Source organism: Egretta garzetta, unplaced genomic scaffold (genome assembly GCF_000687185.1).
Source record: "Egretta garzetta isolate BGI_Z169 unplaced genomic scaffold, ASM68718v1 scaffold287, whole genome shotgun sequence".
Classification (NCBI taxonomy): domain Eukaryota; kingdom Metazoa; phylum Chordata; class Aves; order Pelecaniformes; family Ardeidae; genus Egretta; species Egretta garzetta.
Window position 1 is genome coordinate 3,458,503 of NW_009260435.1, and position 17,539 is coordinate 3,476,041.

The following is a 17,539-nucleotide window of genomic DNA, read 5'->3' on the forward strand; positions in this document are numbered from 1 at the left end:
ATATTTTTTTTATAATATTTCAAATAATTTTTTTTTTCTCCAATGAAAGCTTGGTACCAATGGGAAATGATAGAATAACAAAAGTAGTGTATTTCTTATTTTTTTTTGTGACATCAAGCTTGCCCGGCTTAATTCTTAGAAGTGTCCTGATTAGACTTTCCATAATCTTATACATAAACAGACTGGTAAGAAACCTTCTGTAGGCTTTAGTTACCATTTTACCTTTCTTAGCCTCCTCAGCAGCTCAGGTAATGCCTAAGGCGATGTCTGTTGAGGTCAGTAGTAGCCCAGCTCCTGATTTCTGGGGTTAATGGATCAAACCTTCCCACCTACATTCACCGAAGTCGTGTGCTCTCGTTGTAACTTCATTTATCTACAGACTGCTAGCTCTGCTTGTCTTTGTCTCTTGTACCTAGAAGATAGTTGTGAAATAATGAAAACTGTTCTAATTCTGTGTTTTGGAAGGTTTCACACTGAGAGAAACAAATAACTACATGGAGCTATAAGCGTGTAAAGGTAGTTTTTTTATTTGGGGGTGGGGTGGGGTCTAGTCAAGTGACAGCTGTCATGTACTTACCATAAAGATACCTGAAAAAGCCAGAAATATATATATATGTACCATATATGTCCGTGCCTGCACTTGTAAATAATTTTATCTGTTTAGTAAACAGACAAGGGGGGGTTCGGTTTTTTTGGATACCTGTCCTTCTGTGATTTCATGATAAGAAAAGCATGACAGTTTGTTTTCTAACTACATGTTCTCAGATAGATCAAAGGGAAATTTCAAACAGCTTTTGAGAATAACAAGCTGGACAAGACCACCTTGTCCAGTAAAAATTCTTACATTTTGTTCATTCATTCAGGTCTTTCCCATCATAGCATACCTGCTGTTACCAGTTAAAGCATAATGCAAGTCAATACTCATTAAGAATTAGAAATTGAGATGTTTTTGTTGTTATATTCCTGTGTTAACATAAATATGCAAAATTGCATGGATTTCTTTCTTGCTTCATTTTCAGATTGCGTACTACACAGAACTGCAAATTACTAGCTCAAGATAGCCACTGCTAGCACTTTGTTTATTCATGTGCATTATTGCTAATATCCTGCATGCGCAATAACATTTTTAGGCTTTTTTCTTTCTGTTTAAGATTAATTGCTAAAAGCTAGAATCAGATTATTTTTTTTGCTTTAAGTAGATAATTTTATGTAAACATGCAACATGTAGGCTTGATTTCAGAATTGAAAAGCAAAAAAAAAAAAAAACCCAAAAAGTCTTGCCAGTCTCTCCCCAGCAGTCTGACTTGTCAGACTTGGTTGCCATTTATAGCTCTGGTTGAGATTTTGAAAATTTCAAACTGGATCACTATGATTATTTTTTTAAAGCAATCTTTAAATGCGCAATATCTGAAAATTCTAAATAAAACATCATTAGTGAACATAAAAACATGTAAAATGAACATTGCAATGTAAATAGAGATCAAACAAACATAGAGATCAAAAGTAAGTTGCTCATTACATTTTTCTTCTCTGAAATACAGTGCTTAAATCTGGACTCTAATGCAGGCAAATGGCGTATGAAATTGTACTCATGAAGTACAATCACTTTGGCTGGGTTTAAGTTAATCTGGCTTTCTAGTCACAGTGAAGTTTTTCTCCACCAATTCTTCACTGGAATGTGCTGCCATTTAATTTGGGTGCTTCAAAATGACAGTATGCATCCTATCCCAGCTGCTACTTTCTTAACCTGTGGTCAGGTTTTGAATCTTCTGTGCCACAAGTAAGGCAGCTTCATTTTGTTTGCACTATGTTTGTACATTATGACAAGAATTGTAAAATCACAGGCAGATCCATGCTTCTCAACTGTTCTGGTCCATTTTGAAATTACTTTCGGTCTCATAGCATTCAGCCATTGTGGCACTGACGCTATTCCTGCCCTCTAATAACAAGACTGTCTGGGCTGTTTCTACCTTCCAGGTCACCAAGAGATCTAAAAAAACCTGCTGTCCCTCTGGTGTTGGGTCTAGTTGGAGACCTGAGTACCAGAATTTAGAATTACCAAGGCAGGCAAAAAAGTACCTCGGTTAGATGTCAGCTCTGTGGATCAGGTAATATCTAATGCAAATCAGTCAGTGTTGGCAGTGTAAGGCACAAAAACTTCATGTCTTTTTCTTTCTTTTTAATAACATAACTTTTAAAAGACCAAAAGCTTACGTTTTGTTCAAAATTTGTTTTGCTTCAGAAGGAAGCCGGTGTGTTAATCCTGTAGTAAATCTTGAAAATAGGGCTGGGGTAGGAGAAATATATGAAAGTATCTAGGGGTAGGGAATTTAAAAAGTGTAACCTTCATCTGCACCATCTTAAGCCCATAGACTTCCCAGGCCGTTTCCATTTCTTTAGTTCACTAGTTACTATGTGGAAGTCTGACATGCTGTAGATACTATTTTGAAAGTATACATTTTCCAGAACATTTTTGAGGCAAGCCCGATGACCTACACATGCAAGAAGCACAAAATCACCACTGCTAATGGGAGAAGAATACAACGTAAGCAACCAAATGAACAGAAATTGGGTGCTTCAAAAGGTTTGAAGACTTTCCACGTAGGTTTAGCAGCTCTATTTTTATAATTGTTCATGGCTGTGAAAGATTATGCTTTTTATGAGACAAATGTTTTCATACATAATGAATTTCAAACATAAATGAGTTTTCTAGTGACAGAGCTCTATGTTGCTAACTGGAAACTGTTGTGGTGGGGTTTTTTGTTAGCATAAAAAAAAAGTGCTCTGATATGCAGAGGTACTTTTGGTGACATGAATTAGAATGGAGTAACATTTTTAGCTATATTAAATGTGTGCCAAAGTGCTTTACTGGATTGGGGCCATATTGTTCAGCATCTTGCAGGATTAAGTCCTAGATGCTGGGCAGAGCTGAAGAGCTTATGGCAGCTCTGCACAAGCAAGGGAATCCCTACATAAGGAGAATTCTCTGCTGAATGGCTTAACAGTTGTATGGAGACTGTACCAGAGCTGAGAATCCAGTCATCAGAGCGTTCTGCTTCAAGACCTGATATAAAGAAAGCAGGAGTCTTGATTAGGCCCAACACAGACAGTCATCATACATGTTAAAATAGCGTTGAGATGTCAGATGTGTCAAATAATTGACCAATAGCGACATCTTTCCTGATTTTCCTTTGTGATTTAAAAATATTTTATACCGATTACTTGATAAGTTAGTTTAAGAGTGTAATCGAACCTGTAGATTTGTGTCAGTTAAACTGTTAAGCCTATTAAACCTCAGAAATAAAAATGTGGAATGCTTTAATATTTACTCATCCAAAGCCCATATTCAACAAATACCATTTCTCTGAATATCATTAACTCCTTGTATAATCCACACAAAGAAACCAGAGCTTGAAAGCTTTCATAATTACACTATTAAATCTTAAGATTTCCTACCCCCTTGCTTGATATAATAATCAACAAGTGAAGTAATACATCACTTCTGCAAGCACCCCAATTAATTTTGAACATAAATCTCAACACATTTTCACACTATCCCATTAATTACTTCTTCAGTGAAAGACCTCATCTTCTGTCACTCATTTGAGTTCATATAAGTGGAAAATATTAAAGGCAGGAATTAAATTCAGATTTATCCATTTTCTGTAAAAGTGTTTCTTTCTATCTCCTCTTTGACATACACAGTATAAAACACACATTTGTTCTCACTTTATATTAGTACAAGCACACACCTCCCCCAAAAATCAAATATGAAAAATCAGCTCTGCAATAAATGATTGTATTAAGCGTGCCAGATCTATTTATTGTACAAATTAGGAAGAACAGTTTTATATTAAAGCATAAACTTGTGCTATATACTTAGAAAATACGGTTCTCATCTGTATGTTCAACTAGAAGAAAAAAATACACATCATCTGTTTATGGTACTGTTCATTACAGCAAGTGAAAGGCTCTGCTGCAAAATATTGTTAAACCTTTTAAGAAACAAGTTATACATATTTTTTTTTCTTGGGTGAAAAAGCAGTGAGTAGCATTTGTTAGGAATTTTTAAAACTTGGTGTCCCTAGTACAAAGTCGCCAAATTTAAATTGATTTATACATTGCAGAGCTTAATCCGTTTGTTTCAGTAGGCAATTAGAATCATCAGGCATGAATTATTTTAGTCAACAGAAGTTACTGGAGCAACATAATATTATTTTTCCTATTGAACTTGAGTAAGCAGCTAAAGACTTCTCACTTGCTCACTTGGCTCGTCACCAGAAACAGACTATTACAATGAGTTTTAAGTACCAACACAAGGCTCAGAGCTAATGAATAATAAAGAAATGCTCATGTTGTTCTTTGTCACCAAGTGTTACTAAATCCCTTCTGATACCTATACTGGGAGGAATGATCTTCTGTGCCCTCGCTTGCGTATACCAAGTGTAAATGATTTTAACCTGGAATGAAAATAAAATTTCAGCCAATATTGATCACTAATTACGGTGTTGAAAGCCTCAAACTGTCTCATAGAAGTGCCTCCACAGAGGTCTGTTGCTATGTGGAGTCCAGCAGCATTACGCACAGTGAATGTACCTGGGAGCCCCGTGTCCTGATCGATGCGTCTGTGCAGTGTTCTTCCTGTGAAACTGCAGGACTTCCATGCACACTTCACTTTCTGCCCTGTTATGGTCAAACAGTATTTCATCTGATTTAAATTATCCTGGGCTGCAAAAATGAAAAAATAAAATTTTAAAAAAAATTGTACTTTCCATGAGGATTTCCTTCCTGCATATAGATTTGTCTTCAGATTTACATATTATATGTCTTAACTTACTGCCTTTTTTCAGGAGTGGGCCCTAGTTTAATGATACAGAAAAATAAGATTCTGTTCCTCTGAGTTCTGTTCAGAGACAACTGCTTGTTGTCCTTCTGACATGACTGACGAGTGACTGACATCTGATGGACAAGTGCAGTAGTCACCAGGTGACGTTTTATATTGCGATGTTCAAGCCTTATTCATGTGACGCATTTTTCCTGCTGTCCTGAGCAGTTACAATGTGAAGGTGTCCATTAAAGTGCTCAGGCTCGCTCCATACCCGATTTGAGATTTGTGTGTAGAAAACATTTCCCATTGCTTCTTTTAGAACTATATTACTCACATCATCCTTTATGACAAGTTTGTCAGGTTGTGCCGTAGAATTTATGCAATTCTGTCTGTCTTCCCAGATAGTTCCTTAGGTTTTTTTATTCCTCCCCTGCCAAGGAGTTTTCTCATCAGATTCAGTCAGGGTAGGGCTTTTTTATCTCCCTCCCTTCCTCCCTGGCAGAAATTTCTACTTCAACTAACCTTTTATTTTTTTAAGAAATCAGGACTCTCTCTGGTTTTGTAGACTGTGGAATATTTAGCAGTTCTCTCTCTTTTTGAGAAAAAGATGGATAAGAGAAATGTGAATCAAAGAAAGACTTGGAGCCTTGCCTCAAGGGTCTTCTTGCCTTTGAGGAGTACTTAGCTCTTTGCAATACTTAGCTACTTCGGGTCAGCTTTAGCAGTAAACTGCTCTACTGAGAAGTGCTGGCACTTAACTAGGAAAAGAGAATTCTCTTGCAGGCTTTTTTAGCTATGAAGGGGAACCACTGTAATTCATTGGTCTCGATTCAGTGAAGGTTGCGTCTATCGCTGGCTTAAAACAGCGGTGCATTACCCTCTTTGTGTACCTCAGCAGGTAATAGAATTTGTTCTGAATTCTGAATGCAGAAGCTCAGTGGCACAACTGAATACCTCCTTGTAGATTGGAAAAATGTTGTATTGGCCAACACCCTTTGCCGTTGTTACCAGGTAGCACCTCCATTGCCCTTCCATGGGTTGTTTATGCCTACTGCTCAGGTACTTCAGCATGCTGCTTGCTAAGGACAAGCTGGTACTGTTCCAGATACAACTGGGTTTTTTTCTTAGTGATGGTTTGAGTTTTATCACAATCAATCTCACTTTTTGTTGGTAAAAAACTCTAATTTTTCTAACATTAAAATTCCACATAACATGCTTTGGAAGGACACTTACTTCAGGATAATATTTTTGTGATTTTTTTTTTTGTTTGGGTTTTTTTTAGTTTTCTGGTAAGAAGAAAGTCCATTGGGGTTTAGATCTCCTTGCAAAGGTCATTCCTATTGCCTGCAAAGTGTATTGTCTCTTTCTGTGAAGAGCCACAGCTGTACCTGCTGTGTCACAAGAACTTTTGCCTTTCAAAATGCTCACTTTTGGAGGAGTGTTTGTTTAGGACTCACACTGTTGAGTAGCCTTTTGACGGTACATTCTTTTTTTCCAAAGTCAAGTAGGGGATTATCATACAATGATAAATGCTATTCCTTCCACAGAAAATAGAGCTCTTTCCTCTGTATTATCGAGTGCTTTGTGTATCCTAGACATTTCATGTGTCTTTGTAGTAACGCAATGTAGTAATCAATATGAACCATCTCAGTAGTTCGTTTATTCACAAGCAAGTTAAAAGAAAAGAGGTTTGGTTTTTTTGCTAGTGACTCATCAAAATCCTGTGTATGCCTAAGAACACCACAATAATGCTAATGAAATACTGTGCTGCTATCTGGCTTCCTTCAGTTCTCATACACTAAACACTGTTTTGACTTGATTTATTGTTTCAGCTTGTATTATCTGCATAAGGGGTATAAACCTTTTCTTGTACCTCAGATGCTTTAATGTCCATCAGTACTGCTAGAATATGTTACTTTATTATTATCTTTTATATACTCACATGCAACTTTCTAAGTGTTTTTCTGCAAACTTTGATGATTTCTACTGAATTGTGGATGTGTTTTCTTTTTTTTCTCTTTACTTAGGTTAGTGTTCCAGATGACCATAATGCTACTTCAGGCAGAAGTGCAAATAAGCAGGTATTTGAAGGTTTAACAACAGGACTTCTGAGGATAACTGCTGTGATTTTCAGATGTCTAATCTCCAGTTTCCCAGATGGAAACAACCACTCTATTGCACTGAAGATATTACAGGAAGTAAAAAGTAAATCCTCTCAAGTGGAAGCCTTCAACAGCAGAGTCCAAGACCTGATCAGGTTAAAAAAAAAAAAAATTAAACTTCTCTCAACCTTCTTTACTACAGGGAAAGAAAATTCTAATGATTTAAGAAGGGAACAAACTGCTTTAACTCTTAACTTAGTAAGAGTAGTTTGGGTGTGTAGTCAAGAAGACTATTGAAATGCTATGTTCTCAAATAAAAATGTTCCTCAAAAAATGCCAAAACAGAAATACAGAAAAGCAAGTCTTTTAATTTTAATTTTTTTAAAAACTTGGGGTTTTGTGTCCTTTCTGTCAGTTTCTTCTCCTAATTACCTAGGAGTCAGCTTCCATATTTTCACTATTTTCTGTCAATTCTCTGTGCCAACCTTGTAGTCTGGTATGATGCTGATGGATAGAAAAAAGACAGCTGGAGGAGGAAAGCAAAACAAATAGTTGTCATAGATACCAGTGACCTCTAAAACTTTATTGTTCTCACGCAACCTGCCTTCTCCCCAAACAAGGAGGGTGGGAGGTCTGCTTACTGATATTTGTGCTGAACAGACATCTGACACTGACTGGGCCAAGCACAAGCATACCCTTAAGATAAGATACATGAGAATCCCACTAGGTCCCTCACCTGAGGCACTTCAGGGGATCTGGTTATAAGTGGAGAATGAAAGGCATGATGACAAGGTAATAGCACAATTAGGGAAAAAAAGAAGAGAGAGGGCATTTTAAACTAGTGAAAACCAGACAAATTCTATTATTAACGGGAATCTTTCACCTCCAGGTCATTGTATCATATGTCCTTTTGGAGTTGATTAAATGAGAGTTTTAGGAAGATGGGGGAAGAAAGAGGAAAGTTGAAATAAAAGTGCTAGGTTTTTTTCTATTTTGGACAACTAGACCTGATACATAAACAACAATTACCTTCACACTGTCTGGGTATCAAAAGGGTAGCCAAGTTATTGGAACTATGCTACCATAGGTAAAAAGACTCGGAGATGGAGGCAATAGATTACAGAGCTTTGACATTCCACTTGTCCATATGCTCAATTCTTCAGGGAAAGGAGTGCTTCGCGCGTTTTCTCATTGTCTCCGGATACCATTAAGGAATAGTCCCAGTAGACTGAAAACTCTCATCCATTTCTTCTCTGCCAAAAGAGCAGCTGCTTTGTATCCAGGTGTGGGGGTAAAGGAGAGGGGACAATGAACATGTTTTGCAGGTGTCAGTCAGACTGCAGAGATATTCTTAGGGAAAAAGGAAGAGAATATTGATGAGAATGGTTGTGCCATTTTGTGAGTAATCATCTGTCAGTATTAGTTGTATTTTAGTTCTTCCTCTCCCCTCCTGTTTCACAGAGAGATTTCTAGCACTCAGCATTTTTCTGGGACTGTGATATATCTAACACCCAGCTCTGTTCCTGGAGTTATTCTGCTACTATGGGAGAGCTTGCTTATCACCTGTATGATCAGGTGGATTGCTTAGATCAAAATCTGCAAGAAACCTAATGCTGGTAACCTTTCATGTTGCTAAATAGAACAGACAAATCAAACTTTCCTGAGCAATGAGTGTGCAATTAATAACTTTCATGTGTCTTTAAGGTTTTTAACTGCTATACTTCAGCAGCTTTAAAAATCTTTCATACTGCAGTCAGACTTCTTGCTTTATATTCACTGTAGTTTTATTCTTAATTACTTTCATTGCTTCCAAAAGCTTTGTGTCAGCAGGGCAAACTTTGGCAGAAAGTCTAGCTTCTGGCCCTGAAGAGAAATGAGTCTGAGCAACAACACTGTCTGAAAAGTGGAGACCTTTTTTTTTTTTTTTTTTTTTTTCCTAATCTTAAAAGTCCCTGGTTTTTCAAAGTCAGGCTGTAAGATATGTGAGGGAATAGTTGTTTTTAATAAATACTTGTACAGCTCCTGGGACAAGCATTACCTAATCAGTATTATTTATTTACTAGAATCATTATTATTTAATGATGTTCCATACTTTGTCAAGTCAGGGCGGTCTTGACATTATGGAACTGTATAGTCAGTGGTGTTCCCTTCTCAAGGAGCCTACGCTGAAAGGGGCAATCTCTAGCAAGTGGATTTGACAAGTAGGTAGAAAGAACAGCTGGTGGGATGGAGTAATATTAATAACAGGATGGTTTAGTATGGACTGTCAGTGTAAAAACAGTGAATCAGTTGATGGTGTCTGAAAGCAATTGGTTCCTCCTGTCTGTTCAGTCGAGTGGGGGCACAGGATATAACAGCAGTTCTGATTTTGACAAGGAGTTTCTCCCACTTGATAAGAGTGGAGGGAAGTACAAAGAAAATTAGAGGGTAAAGAGAAGGAGGAGGTGATTGCAGCAGGATATTTGTCTCCACAGAGGAAGTTGATGTCATATAAGTCGGCAGAATGAACAACTGAGACAGAGTGAAGTCTGAGAAGCTGAATGTTTGTGGTAGAAAAAGGAAAGTATGTGAAGTTAGTTGATATCAGCAAAGAGACACAGAAGAAAAATTGTCTATGTGCACAGTTTAACTGGAGCTGATAATGATCAAAATATGAGAGAACCTGGTGTGGACAGAGAGATCTTGGTGCAGGGACAAACAGCAAATTTCTTGGTGTAGGTTCCCAAGCTGTTAGAAATTCAAATAAGAAACTTCAGCAGCAGTGGTCTGATGATCAGCAATGATGATCTGATCTATTCTGATAATAAAAAAGAAAGAGGAGTTTTCATTTAACAAAAAAAAATGTCACTAGCATGGTTTTCTTGGCATTGAGTTTGGGTTGAGCTCCTGAGGAGGCTTTATGATCTTGATCCTTCCATACTGATGGTAGAAGGTTGTTACCTGCATGTTTTGTTAGTCTCTTAACTGTTGCATATATTTTAAAAAGTTAAAAAAAACCCAGCAACTGGGCAGTAGTTGTTATGATCTACATATTGCAATAAAACGTTATCTGGGTAACATCATTGTCTTCTTGAATTAGTATGTTCTACAAAGTTTATCTCTTCATGCTGAAAAGAAATCGTGCTGTTACAGAGCTATCAAGATTATTATAAATCATTTAACTATGGCAAAATTCCATTGTCCTTCTAGGAGTATGGTAAAATAAACATTTACGCTCATCTTTCTTGTACAGTATAATACAAATTATCCTACGACAGACAGATCTCTTAAGAAAAACTACTGATAGTTACAGAGAGCCAGATCTGAAGTTATTGTAATTTGAACTGTTTTACTGAACACTTTCAGAAAGAGTATTTAAGTAATCACAACCTGCATTTTGTATGGTTTGGTAGTAGAGAAACAGAAATGACTTCCTTTGCAAAGTTACCAAAACTGGCACGGGACTATTTTGTAACACAATTTTTCCTCTGTTTCTAGTTACGTGGTGAACATAGGGTTGATAGACAAGCTGTGTTGCTGTTTCCTTTCCGTTCAAGGCCCTGTTGATGAGAATCCCAAAATAGCAACTTTTCTACAAAATGCCACGGCAGTGTTGCATGGAATATGTCAACTATGTTTTGCTGTCAATGGAAGGTAGGTGCACTTGGTCTGTCATCTCTACACATGTTCATCAGGCAGCAGCCATTGTAGCCCTGTGCCAACACCACGTTCGTAGAAGCAAGCATTCTGATGAGGCTGTTAAACAGAACTGTTCTTGGTCGCACAGGAATAACTGGTAAAGAAACAGTGCAGGAAATTCACTCTGCTCACCCTTTTACCATTGAACTGTAATTAGTTACCTGCACTGAGTCTTGATTCTTGTAAGTCATTTATCAGAATTGCAAACTTTATCTCCTTTACTCATCATTACAGAGAGGGTTTTATCACTGCTAATTTTAAGTGTCTAGTCCTAAGGACTTCAAGAGGTATTTTATGATCAGCTAAAATCAACTCGTAATTGATTTGTCTCTAGAGCAGCCTAATTCTTTAAAATACCACTGTTAGTAAGGGAATTATATTTTCTGTAAAGAAAAGTATTACAAGATTTGTCAGGGAATTTTCCAATGCAAAGTGTTTGTCTTCATAACCTAACCAGGGTTGTGGGGAGTGAGCATGAGGTATGTGCCTGCCCGCAAATCTGGACTTCCATAATCTACAGCGTCGGACAGCATGACACTGAGAGAGTCAAAATTTCAGAGCTTTGGGGTGCACATACTAGAACATACCACCGTTAGACTGTTACATATTTCAGGAAAAGACAAGGCTGACAGAACTTTACAATGAATTCCTAAAGGGTAGAACGATGCTAGGATTGAAAAACTGGAGCTAATAAAACATAAAATAAGAAACAAAGCTGTAGCTAAGAGCTGTTGCTGGTAACTCAGGGACACAGGCACATGGAAAAAGAACTGCCAGAAATATGAGCCCAAAGAGACCATCCCAACTTACTGAAATTTCCCTTTCTGAAAGCTGCCAACTTGGCATTTTACATTCCAGAACAGTGCTGCCAGAAGTCAAATGCACAATTAAAAAAAAAAAAAAAAAATCACCTTTCCCTTAGTGTAATAACAGTTCTAGCTACAGGAGTGAGTAATAGAGTATTTGCAATTTCTCAAGCAGGCACATACTTCACCCAAATAATAGAGATCTTTGCACCCCAAAATAATATAGTACTGGGCAAGTACTTCTTCCAAGAACATCTGTGCTTTGTAGCAGAATAATAATTTCGGAGGGTTGCGCGTTTTTCTTCACAGTTACACCAAAAAGTATCTGATCTTACTACCTGCATATAGCAGCAACACTTTGGATTTTATCCAAAGGTGCTGATTTGTTCTCAATTTCCAGGCCGGATTGTTCATTCGAGCATGAAAAGAAATGAGAGGAATGAACTTGGAGTTTTCAAAACTGTTGTCTGTCAATTTTAGATCAAAAGCTTTGGTGGACTGATTAGAAGGGCAGTTCAAATTAAATGTCTTTCATCACCTGAGCCCACTCTCATTTAAGAATTGAATGCAGAGTGTAATTCTGTCATGTTACAGAAGTCCTTAGTGTTCAAGGTGATTTAAATGGAAAAAGGTATAGCCAAACACAGATTTAAGGTGGCAGAAACAGAGCTCAGATTTACAGAATTATTAAATACGTCACAATATGGTAATACATGTTGTGTGCTACATGATCTGCAGCACAAAAGGTGGCCTCTCTTTGTGAGAAATACAGATGCCTCTTTCATTCGTGGTAAATAGTAGGAGGAGGCAATGCAGCCTATTTAGTCGGAATCTGGCATTTCTCATTCTCCAATTCAGCTGATACATGCTTAGGCACCAAACAAACGTGATGTATTATACTCCTCTGTCACTAACCACTCTCATCATGATACTTTTGAAGTTGTTACTGAGAGGAAAAAAGTCAAGTAAGTACTACCAGTGCTCTGACACTGCAGGATCAAAAGAAGCTTTACCAAAATAGTATCAGGCTTTCATCATTGTTGCAAGAGCCATTTTGAATTGTCTGATATATTCTCCTATATAGACTGTTTCCAGGTTGGGAGCTTCTGTATGCTCCTCAGTGGTGATCATAGGGACCACAGAATTAATTTGCTTTTTTTCTGATAGAACTACTTCAGGCTGTTATTTTTCATATAAAAAGTTGCCATTCCATATTAAATGCATTAGAGTCTTTTTGTACAGTGGTCTTTATCCTGTGCACAGATCTTAGCATGCTGTGCCACCGAGTGGCATAGTGGGAAGCTGGTAGGACAGTAGACGTGGGGTGGTTAACACACCGGGGCCAGCTCAGGACTTGGAAACCATCTGCAGTGCCTGCAACAATTAAATCCTTTATGAGCCAGGAAAGGCCAAGCGCTGCGTGATCCTCCTCCTTTGCTTTCAGACACCACCAGGCTGTTACGAACTTCACTGCAACTGTAATCTGCAATATCCCCCGAGGGCCAGAAGTTAAATACCCTAACTCAAGCTTTAAACAATTAAGAGATCCTGTCCTGTCGGTACAAAGTATGTTAGCTCCAAGATAGGAAGAGCTGTCAATTCAGACTTTCCTGTCTGCCTCACAAGAACATTTCATAAACTCCCAAATTTAGCAGAATGTTTCTAAACTAAGCTCTGAATTGATACCCAGTGTTTATTTGGACAGTTACTTCATAGAAAATAATTTTATGGGCAGGGAAGAGATCTCAGTCAAGTACCTACCTGCACATACCTCTACATCAGGCAAGATGTCACAACCACAAATTGTATCATATATGTATGTTAGCATTAAGTATTAGATGAGGTGGATGGTTGCTATAATGTAGCTGATAAAATTTTAAGACATGAACTAAGATACTTTTTTTATTCCCATGATAGACTTAGGAAAAAAAGTCCAAAATCATGGGGTTAGACACAATAAAAGACAGTCTTCTAATGTAGAAACATAAATTGGAGGATTCTCAATTTTAACATCATAAAAAGTTATTGAAATGAGGGAATCCATTCTGAACACATGTTATAAACATATCTTATAATAAGAGACGGATTTTCTTTTCATTAATGGTCAAGGTCTTTAAAAAGATTTAACTTTGATATTGATCTTACTTCTCAAATGATCATTTTTTTGTACTGGCTAATAAATGCTAAATTGATTCTTTTAATTGAAGTTTTGCTGTGGATGTAATAGGACATTTTCCAAACACTGTCTAATACATATAGAAGATCATTTGTTTAAAATATTAATAACTTTTAACCCCATGTGAACCTTGTTGTTATAGTTTTTATACCCTCATCTGTTATACAGTGAGAATCAGTGAGGGTGACTTGAGACCTCCAACTGGAGATGTCATTTTCCTTTTGCCATGTTGCATCCATTGACAGCAATGGGGGTGAGAGCTCCTTTCTCCTGGCTGAGTTAAAAAAAAATGTGTGAGAGCTGAGAATAGAGTATTGTCCCTCATTCTATATAGTGAGAATTCATAAAATGCAGCACATCTGAGTATCGAGCTATCTCTGCTGAGCAACAGATGAACCTGACATTTGATACTTAGGCTTGAAAATTGTGGTCGTGATGATGCTTAACTGTTTTTTGCTCATCATTAAGGGTGACAGTAGCCAGAATTGAAAACAGAGACATTTTTATTAACCTGAAATAAAGCAAAATATTAAATAGACTTTATGCAAAATAACAGTGGTTTATGTAGTCATACAAATCTGTCTTGCAATTTGTGTCCGATTCAGATGTCCAGTAGCAATGTTCAGGATGACAGCCTTGTTTTCCAGCGTTTATTATTGTAACTCTGAGAGATAGAAAGCCTGTTTTGGGCCCTTGAGTCCTGAATACACACATGGAACATGCCTGGCTTGTAAACACAAGACAGAAAACAATGAGCAGGCATGGAATGCAAGGAGCATTAGTAAAAATATGGCCATGCTGCCCCAGCTCACCCTTCCCTAAAAGCAGGAGTGAAGACTAAGTAATATATGGCAAGTCCTTCATCAGCATAGCAAGGATCTCGCTTATGTTCCTGTCTTGCTTATGTTTTCCTGGCCTGCCCAGTGTTCATCAAATCTATATCCCTTTTTTCCCTGTAAGTCTCTGGAACTAAGATTTCTGTCCAAGAAATTTAGTTGTTACTCTATGGAGGGCTATTAATTATACATAATGGCCTTATTTTGCTTTTGCCTGTTAGTATGAATGAAGAAATTCATAATAACCACAGAGTCAATGTAGACAGTAGGAAGAAACTATTGGCAGTAGTGCAGTGTAAGGGTTAATCACTAAGGAAGAATGTTCCCCTAAGAGCAGTAAGGTGGACTAGCAATAACACAGACATGGGGAGGGAAGTGAGATGTGCATAAGGAGAATATTGCAAATAATCCCTCAAATCATGTAGCTTCTTGGGACATCAACTTTTTTCAAAATGTTGCTGTTTTTGTGATGTAAGAAATGCCTGCAAGCTCCCTCATTAATCTAGGAAGATAGAATGTCATAGCAGTAGCTGAATTGTTACTGTTATACGTTATCTCAAAACAGTAGTGGAATACATATAAATCTGTGCCAGCAGCTAATGAAGTTGTGGCTTACAAGCTGCAGTGGCAGAAAGCTGCAGATATATAGGGTTTGATCCAGGAAAATAGTGACTGTCATGTCACAGATACGCAAGGAAGTAGGCTGGTCTGTTTTCAGTTTTATTACAGTAATTAAGATAATGTCTGTTTTGGCTGCTGGATGGTGAATCAGATGCAAGTCTGCCTGAACACTGGTTGTGCTTCTCACCACTTCCAACAGACAGCAGATCCAGCAAGTACTGTAAACTAACTAAAACTTGTTCTTGAAATTACTAAAAGGTTTCAAATCATTGCTTTTACACGGTACTGTGATTCCTAGCTTGACAGCGTGAATTATAAGAAGGTCTGGCAGGTGCTAAATACTTCTTTATACTACTTCTGTTACTTTTTTGCCTCTTTATTTTGACATCTTTTTCTAAATAAAATAATTAAAAGCAAAAAGTTGATAGTTTTAAAATCTTAATAACACACACACACACCCCCCGACTGTATTCTAAGCCTTTTGAAAACTCATGTTTCCATTTGGCTCCATGTTTTTAATCAGGAGTATATATTTCAAATATACAAACATTACAATGTATACCCTTAGAGAGGCTTGTCTGCTTGTTAGCTCAGTCAGTTTTTAAAACAATATATTTTCAGATATAAACAGTTTGCTCATATTGAAGCTTGGAGAAATTGTAGTTTTGTACTTGTTCTGCAGAGTATGCTGTTTCTCATCAAGCTGCATTGAATTCCTGTTTTTAATAAATAGTGGTGTATTTTAAGCAATGCAGTACCACTGTTTAGTGTCTTTTCTTTCCTGTGATGGATATATCCACGTTTTTAAATTCTTAAACCTTTTTTGTAAGGCATAAACCCCATACTAATTCCTGAGACTCCTCGATGGCAGAAGCTGAAAGTTATAATGGCAGCCTATAATGAAAATTCTCTGCATTTCATTAAACCTTTCTTTTAAAGATCCTGCAGGGTTTTTGACTGTAATGTAAATACGTGCCCGGTTTTCTGTGTTAAATATAGAGACTTGATATAGAGCTTGAAAGCCTATCTGTTTTCCCAGCTATATAAGCCAACATAAAAAATCCTGTAAGTGTTGCTTCCCCTCCATGATTAATTGAAGGGGTTCTGTCCATACTGACTATTTTACCTGGGTAGCTGTTACAGACAGAGAGAATAAGCTTCTTTAAATAGAATTAAGAGGAGGTACATCCACAGGAATCTCCTCTCTTAACGTTAGTTACGTAAAAACTAGATTTCTTGTATGATGTCATCATTTTATGATACTAGATTTTTTTTTACTGGTTTTTACTTCAGTCTGTGTCCTGATAGTTATCACTGAATTTTCACTGGGCTTACCTTTGACATGGACTAAAAATCTGCTAAATGTATGAAATCCATTGTTGTACAGACTTGACCAAAATCACTCAAAGCAGCATACACAAAGGTTTGTGCTTTATTTTCCAACATCTCGTATACATTTTTTTCTGCTTTAAAGCCCACAACCTGTATGAATAACATCTTTTACCTTTTTATTGTAAACATTTAGGCTTAAAGTGATTATAACTGACAGCTAAAACCAACAAGAACCAGTAGCCTGTTCATATACATGTTAACTGTAATATAGACAACATCAAAATAAACATTTCTAACAGTTCCTTCAGTCCACCAAACCTGGAAGACGGATATTTTTTTTTAACAGCCTTGTCCTATGGTATAACTTTAAAATTCCTGGTCTTTTCTGTGAAAAAAATAATTCTTGCATTTTGAGTTATTTTACAATTGACTTTTTTATGTATATTTTGATTCATTCACTGCTCCAGAGCAGCACAAAATGGTAAAAGCATTTCATCCAGCAATGTAAGCTTTTTCATATGGAATTGTTTAAAAATAATGATGGAGTGAGAGTTGAAAGCAAGCTAACTTTAACCTTTGGTAAAATTGGTCAATCTTCTCTTTGCATATAGTCACCAAAAATTCTGTGAGGTATCATACGCAGTAATTAATTTGGGGTTATCATTTGACCATAAGTGGGGTTTTTTTTCTGTTTTCTGTTGAAAAAGCTACGATTGAAATTAAGAAATACTAGTTGGCAAAGGGAGCTGTGCTCTCATGTGATACTGTGGAAATAAACATTCTGGTTACTTAAGTGTGGTTAAGTGACGGTTAGCACATTTTGGCTACTGCATTACTGCAAAATAAATAATTGGACATCAGAAACTATTTTAAAGTGAGGAATACTAAGGAGTCCACAGATACACAAACCACAGCTGTAGAAATGCCCAGAGGTGGTCCCAGAGCTGTCTTAGCTTGCCCTCCTTTTGCAGCCATCCAGGTTCGTTCCTTACTTGCAGCCGGGTTCACGTGCCAGCACGACATGCAGCGAGAATCTGTACGTAAAGGCAGGGCTGGCAGGACCAGGTGATGGTTCAGGAAGTCTCTGCTGACTCCATTCAAACACACTCACTTAAATACCACAGAGTTTAAAAATTAAGATTTTGGTATGGTTTCCAGGC

At 37.2% G+C, this 17,539-nt stretch overlaps 1 protein-coding gene across 2 annotated transcripts in view; it reads left to right on the forward strand.

The window, feature by feature from the left end:
* SCAPER (S-phase cyclin A associated protein in the ER) overlaps positions 1-17,539 on the forward strand; it is a 161,919-nt gene that overhangs the window by 116,717 nt on the left and 27,663 nt on the right. For both annotated transcript variants that reach the window (XM_035899552.1, XM_009643932.2), the window contains exons 25-26: positions 6,856-7,085; positions 10,408-10,563. In XM_035899552.1, the coding sequence (XP_035755445.1) occupies positions 6,856-7,085; positions 10,408-10,563 (386 nt within the window). The remainder of the gene's footprint in view (positions 1-6,855; positions 7,086-10,407; positions 10,564-17,539) is intronic.